The sequence below is a fragment of the Myotis daubentonii genome, chromosome 1 (assembly GCF_963259705.1).
Source record: "Myotis daubentonii chromosome 1, mMyoDau2.1, whole genome shotgun sequence".
NCBI classification, from domain to species: Eukaryota; Metazoa; Chordata; class Mammalia; order Chiroptera; family Vespertilionidae; genus Myotis; species Myotis daubentonii.
This window is the reverse complement of record NC_081840.1, coordinates 186,390,539-186,397,575: the sequence shown is the minus strand read 5'-3', so window position 1 is coordinate 186,397,575 and position 7,037 is coordinate 186,390,539. Positions and strand designations below refer to the sequence as shown.

Sequence of the window (7,037 nt, the reverse complement as noted above, 5' to 3'; positions counted from 1 at the left end):
CATCTCAGCTCTTAGGATACTAATTTCCAGCTTAAGCTTTTCCTTAAGCTTGCTTCTTAAACTATGAATTTCTGGCTTGGGAGAGGAGGAAAACCATTTTAATTTAATATGTTCTACTGCTAGATTGTAAGTTATAAGAGGATAACAAATGGGATGGGGAAAAATAAGGAATATGTTGAAAAACAGGAACTAAAATCTTAAGGAGGTATAGCTGATAACTGATAAACAATAGGAAAATTTGTGTTAAAAGTTTTTTTAAACTTGGAAAAATTAATTACTGTAATCATTCTTTTGATAAAAAGTAATTTTGTACATTTAATATTTTTATAGCTTCTTCTAGAATTTTAAAAGTATGAAAATTAAGCAAAAAGAAAATCAGAAGTTTAAATATTGTGTAAGATGTGAATATAGTTGTCAAAGGAAGATAACTTGTGGCCAGGGCCTTATCCTTTATACCCTGCCTTCCAAATCTTTTAAAATCATGGGCACTTTGGGCCATGTGGAATTTGGTTTGAGAATTGTAGCTGATTAGAAAACAAAGAGAAACTTTCCTCCATGTGATACATATTCATTGATTTATTCATTAGCACTGTTTAGAACCCCTGTACATTGCATTCATTACCCTACATGCTATAGGATCCATGAGACATTCAAAGAAACCTTGGACATGCCTCTGCCTTTAAAAGTGTACAGTCCCCAGCCGAGGAAGCAAACCTTATAGATGGGACAGAGATCCAGACAGTAACATATACAAGCCCCCTTGTGTGTGTAGGTCCACCTCTGTATCTCTGTGGGGCTTTGTCTATATCAAGTGGAGTTTGAGATCAAGACCATTAATTAGGGTCTGAAAATTAAGGAATAAAGATCTTATTGCAATCTGTATAGTGTAAGACTGAGAACACACTTAAAGTCTCCAATAAGACATGGGTTGGACAATGATTGCCAGGGCCATTGAATCTCACGCAGTCATTAAAAAGAATGGGGCAAACTACATGGCAGTAGCATGAGAGGATGCGGGAGACTTTTTGAAGGACGAAGGCTGTATAATGATCCCATTTATACAAAAACATCTATGTCTACCTCTATGTATATATGTGTATCTCTCTGTATTCTGTGTGTCTCTGTGTATATTACATGTGTATACATAAATGCAGACAGAATAAAACACTAAAGCCAAATTATTACTGATGGTTACTGCCACAGAGTGGGAATGTGGAATAATAATAAAGAGAATCTTGCATGTTTTATTCCACATACATGAATCCTTTAAAATAAATTATATATTTCTGTGTTAAATTTTAAAAAAGGAAGCCTGGCTGGCATGGCTCAGTGATTGAGAGTTGACCTAGAGCCAGGAGGTCATCCTTTGATTCCCAGTCAGGGCACATGCCCGGGTTGCGGGCTTGATCCCAAGTGTGGGGAATGCAAGAGGCAGCTAATCAATGATTCTCTCTCATCATTGATGTTTCTGTTTATCTCTCCCTCTCCCTTCCTCTCTGAAAGCAATAAATATATATTTCTTTTTTTTAAAAAAAAGAAAAGGAAAAATAAGAATGCTGGGTCTTGCTTTTCAAGGTATATTCTAACAGTAAAAACAAGTAGTTTATTTTATAACACAAGGGAGGATAAGTTTGATTCTACTTTTCTGAATAAAATTACAAAAAAGTAATACATTTCAAAGACAGAAAAAACCCACATAAACTAACATGCAAAGTGAGGCTTTGGTGGTGAGCAGTTCATTTCATCCACACACACTGGAAGGGAATCCCAGTGTTTATCAACAACCAAGATAGGAACACCTGCTTTCCTAGGCAACTAGAAAGGGAAGATAATTCTCTTTGCAAAGAGTCACATATTTCTATTTGGCCTCACATAAATTAGGTTATAGGAAAGGCAGGGCATATTTCATGGTTACACAAAGAAGAGATATGTAATATTTCAGTTTAGTTCTTACCTAAGTGCAGCGTTAAATATGTGTAAGGGAGATCAGTATTGAGAAAGTGGGAGAGGGAGTGTGGAGTAATGTGCAGAATGAAATTTAGCAGGAACTTTAACTTGCCTGGTGTTTATCTGGGTTGGGCATAACTACCCTTATACAAATATTACCACATGCGTTCATTTCCCCCGTCCCCATCCTTCTGTCCTTACTGGCCATGAGGGAGTGTATATAAAAGACACCAGGAGAGCGTGAAAGCCACTTAGCCGCAGACTCCTTGGGAACAGTCCACCTCACGCTGAGGCCTCCAGGTTCTGGGAACAACTCAAGGTTCATAGGTCAGTTCTCTCCGCCATGAACCTCAGACCCAGGGCCACCTCCGCTCCTGTCTTACAGGTGTTGCTGCAGCTGTCACTGCTCCTGACTGTGATGGTTCCCTCCACCATTGGAGAAAGAAAGAGAAACTTAGAGGAACCTGAAGGTGGAGTCCCCGCTTCCCCTCCTCTGTGGCTGCTTCTGCTGTTGCTGTGTGCGCTTCCCCTCCTCTGTGGCTGCTTCTGCTGTTGCTGTGTGCGTGCGCGCGCGCCTGTGTGTTTGGGGGGCGGGGAGGCGGGGTGTCAGCTGTCCTGGTGCTCCTGAGGCTGGGGTAGGCCATTATACTAACAACTCTAAATGGAGGAGCTAAGCTTAATGGGTACCTAACATATGCCTGGAATTCAGCTCTGGTTCTTTACTATAGGTTTCAGATCATATTCACAGTGGCCTTGAGAGCTGTGAGCCAGCTACAGTTCACAAAGAAGGGGACTGAGGAATCAAGTCGATAGATATTAAAGGTGCTCATGACCACTTCTCAGTTTCTATCCCAGCTGCAAGTGTGGAAGGTGAGGAACTTCGCTGCACGTGTATAACGACCACCTCTGGCATTCATCCCAGAAACTTCCAAAATTTGAAGGTGTTCAGGGCAGGACCCCATTGCCCCAATGTCGAAGTGATGTAAGTCCATGCTTTTGTATTATTAACTCATTAGGGAAGCCCTCTGCCTCAATCCTCACCACTGCTATTTTGTTCAGCTCCAGCAATCTCTCTGATAGGACAGGACACACACAAAATTATATATTCTCTTGCAGAGCCACGCTGAAGAATGGGAAGGAAATCTGCCTGGATACAAATGCTCCCGTGATCAAAAAGATAGTCCAGAAGATTTTGGAAGGTGGTGAGTCAGCTGCTTAATCTGTTCACTTTCTGTCAAATCTTTTTATCTCCCAAGAGGAGTAGGAGTTTGCAGTCTTACCTTTCTGCAGTTTTTCTTTATTCAGGACACCTATTCATGCTGTATTAAATTTGGATATGTTTTCTATTCTGTCTTAAAAAGTCGCATTTTATTCTGAGAAGGCTGGTTAATAAATAGATGACAGAGAGAAGATAAAAGTAAGCAAGCTTAGTTTCAAAATATAATATATAGTTTACTCCCTAACTCTTGGCTAAATGTGGTACTGTGCTTTGCATTTCTTTATTTAAAATTTTCTTTCCAAATACATTTGTGTTAACTTATCTTGAGCTATTTTGCTGTTAGACTAGATATGTCCATGGTGATTAATAGATTCCATAGTGGCCAATGATATTAGGAATCACACAGAGCCCAGCAGAGAGCACTTGCTCAATGAATGTTTGCTAATATATGTAGAGATTTAATAGAGTTTTTCATTGCTTTAGTCCTAGGATATCTTGTTGAAGAGAATTCTCTGAGTTTTCTAAAGTTTATTTTAGCTTTCAAACCCTAAAATTTAAAAAGTTGTAAAATGTAAGTCTTGTAGACAGTGATGATTTATTTTAAAGTGAATATATTTAATACTAGTAAGCAAAAATAATATGCTAAAAAGCATTAACAAGCTCTATTAAAACCTCCAGTATTAATAAAAATAATAACACAGATTCTAGTTGGTATTAAATATTTTACCTTGGCATGTTTGCACATATTCACATTTAGTTAATATTTTCAAAGTTATAATTTTAGTATTAAAGTCAATCTTGCAAATAAGTATAATAATTAAAACTTTGCCAGACTGGAAATTATTTTATAATCAACAGAACTTTAATTTATTTCTTAATCCCTTAAATTTATAACCACACTAGTCTTATAGTACTATTAGCATAAAATCAAAATTTGTTATTACTTTGTTGTCACATATTATTAATTTAAACAGAATTGGTGAGGGGAAACCTTAATTATCTTTTTATTCTCTTTTACCAGCCAAAGTCACTAGTTGGTAATCTGTTCTATTTTTAATGTATTAGAATGATAGCTAAACTCTCTGAATAACTCTTAATATGCAGATCTATTCAGTGTTTTACAGGCATGAAATAAATAATTCTTACAAGATAGAAATGACCTAATTGAAAGCATGTCCTCTAGAGAAAGAATAATTGAGTAACTCAGTTTTACTACTTGCTAGCTGTTTAACTTTGGACAAGTTGCTTAACTTCTCTGTTCCTAATTCTCTTCATCTCTAAAATGAGATAGTAATATTTGCTTATTTCATAGAGTTGATGTGAAAATTAAAAGAGTGAATAAATTCAAAGAGTGAAAATACAGCATGTCACACAATAACCCATATATAAATGTTAGTGATTATTTGTTATTATTACCATTAGCATCCCCAGTATTTCAGAGAAGAAAAGTGAAGTTCAAAGAGATTAAGAAATTTGCCACAAGATCAGATAACTAAGTCAGTGAAAGAGTGAAGATTTGAAAATATACTCTTAACCACCATACCACACCACTTTCTTTGATTCTTCTCTCTCTAATAAAGAGGTTACATTATATATCACAGAGTTATTGGCACACAAAATTGGACTTGAAACATAAATAGCATGCTGCATATCCTACAATAATTATAGGAGTATAAGTAAGATCACCTCCCCCAAGTTGTGCATGGAATTTTGGGAACATTCATGTATTAAGCATTTAGTTTACAAATTTGGCATTATTTAGGTTTCCTCTTATACTCTCCTCACCATTATAAGTTCAATGCCTTAAAATGGTTTGTGTATAAAATAAATGCATTTAATAGTTAACCCAAAATATACCAAAATAAACATGTAATAAAGAAGTAAATGAGGATAGTAGTAATTGTCAGTTTTTCTCTTATAATTCAAAATAGCTCAGCATCTCATTAATTTTGGAGTCATTTCCTAGTGAACTCCAACAGGACCAGCTCCTGAGGCTGGGGTAGGCCATTATACTAACAACTCTAAATGGAGGAGCTAAGCTTAATGGGTACCTAACATATGCCTGGCATTCAGCTCTGGTTCTTTAATATAGGTTTCAGATCATATTCACAGTGGCCTTGAGAGCTGTGAGCCAGCTACAGTTCACAAAGAAAGGGACTGAGGAATCAAGTCGATAGTTATTAAAGGTGCTCATGACCACTTCTCAGTTTCTATCCCAGCTGTAAGTGTGGAAGGTGAGCGCTATGCTGAACTTCGCTGCACGTGTATAACGACCACCTCTGGCATTCATCCCAGAAACTTCCAAAATTTGAAGGTGTTCAGGGCAGGACCCCATTGCCCCGTTGTCGAAGTGATGTAAGTCCATGCTTTTGTATTATTAATTCATTAGGGAAGCCCTCTGCCTCAATCCTCACCACTACTATTTTGTTCAGCTCCAGCAATCTCTCTGATAGGACAGGACACACACAAAATTATATATTCTCTTGCAGAGCCACGCTGAAGAATGGGAAGGAAATCTGCCTGGATCCAAATGCTCGCCTGCTCAAGAAGATAGTCCAGAAGATTTTGGAAGGTGATGAGTCAGCTGCTTAATCTGTTCACTCTCTGTCATATCTTTTTATCTCCCAAGAGGAGTAGGAATCTGCAGCCTTACCTTTCTGAACTTTTTCTTTATCCAGGATACCTATTCATGCTGTAATAAATTTGGATATGTTTCCCATTGTGTCTTAAGAAGTTGCATTTTATTCTGAGGAAGCTGGTTAATAAATAGATGACAGAGAGAAGATAAAAGTGAGGAAGCCTAGTTTCAAAATATAACATATAGTTTACTCCCTAACTCTTGGCTAAATGTGGTACTGTGCTCAGCAGGTCTATTAAGTGTTTTACAGGCATGAAATAAATAATTCTTATAAGATAAAAATGACCTAATTAAAAGCATGTCCTCTAGAGAGAGAATAACTGGGTAACTCAGCTTTACCACTTGCTAGCTGTTTAACTTTGGACAAATTCCTTAACTTCTCTGTTCCTAATTTTCTTCATCTCTGAAATGGGATAATACTATTGGTTATTTCATAGAGTTGATGTGAAAATTAAAAGAGTGAATAAATTCAAAGAGTGAAAATAAAGCATGCCACACAATAACCCATATATAAATGTTAGTGATTATTTGTTATTATTACCATTAGCATCCCCAGTATTTCAGAGAAGAAAAGTGAAGTTCAAAGAGATTAGGAAATTTGCCACAAGATCAGATAACTAAGTCAGTGACAGAGTGAGGACTTGAATATATACTCTTAACCACCATACCACACCACTTTCCTTGATTCTTCTTTCTCTAATGAAGAGGTTACACTATATATCACAGAGTTATTGGCACACAAAATTGGACTTGATACATAAATAGCATGCTGCCTATACTGCAATAAGTGTAGGAGAATAAGTAAGTTCACCTTCCCCAACTTGTGCATGGAATTTTGGGAACATTCATGTATTAAGCAAATTTGACATTATTTAGGTTTCCTCCTATAATCTTCTCACCATTATAAGTTCAATGCCTTAAAATGGTTTGTGTATAAAATAAATGCATTTAATAGTTAACCCAAAATATACCAAAATAAACATGTAATAAAGAAGTAAATGAGGGGAGAAACCAAGATGGCGGCATAGGTAAACACCGGAAATTGCTGCCTCGCACAACCACTTCAAAAATACAACTAAAAGACAAAACAGACATCATCAAGAACCACAGGAAGGCTGGCTGAGTGGAAATTCTACAACTAGAAGGAAAGAGAAAAGCACACTGAGACTCAGAGGAGGTGCAGAAATAAAGTGCAGAGGTATGGAGGCGCACATGGAAAGGGCTGGCAACTGA

At 36.9% G+C, this 7,037-nt stretch overlaps 1 protein-coding gene across 4 annotated transcripts; it reads left to right on the top strand.

Annotated features, from left to right (window-relative positions):
- The first annotated feature begins 2,155 nt into the window (after positions 1–2,155).
- Positions 2,156–5,958, top strand: LOC132218049 (platelet basic protein-like). Of its 4 annotated transcripts, none has more exons than XM_059668750.1 (5): positions 2,156–2,417; positions 2,791–2,929; positions 3,064–3,146; positions 5,386–5,521; positions 5,656–5,958. In XM_059668750.1, the coding sequence occupies exons 1-5, from the start codon at positions 2,291–2,293 to the stop codon at positions 5,756–5,758; spliced, it is 588 nt and encodes a 195-aa protein (XP_059524733.1). In that variant the 5' UTR covers positions 2,156–2,290; the 3' UTR covers positions 5,759–5,958. The 4 variants fall into 4 exon arrangements, with proteins under 4 accessions (XP_059524733.1, XP_059524723.1, XP_059524715.1 ...); XM_059668740.1 differs by having other exon boundaries at positions 3,064–3,149; XM_059668732.1 differs by having other exon boundaries at positions 2,159–2,417; positions 5,374–5,521.
- Positions 5,959–7,037: the final 1,079 nt, after the last annotated feature.

Bases quoted from the DNA above. Each gene is read 5' to 3' on its own strand.
- LOC132218049 (XM_059668722.1), top strand. From the start codon at position 2,291: ATGAACCTCAGACCCAGGGCCACCTCCGCTCCTGTCTTACAGGTGTTG. The intron at 2,418-2,790 runs GTGGAGTCCCCG...ACCACTTCTCAG, and splicing joins AAACTTAGAGGAACCTGAAG to TTTCTATCCCAGCTGCAAGT. The intron at 2,930-3,063 runs GTAAGTCCATGC...ATTCTCTTGCAG, and splicing joins TGCCCCAATGTCGAAGTGAT to AGCCACGCTGAAGAATGGGA.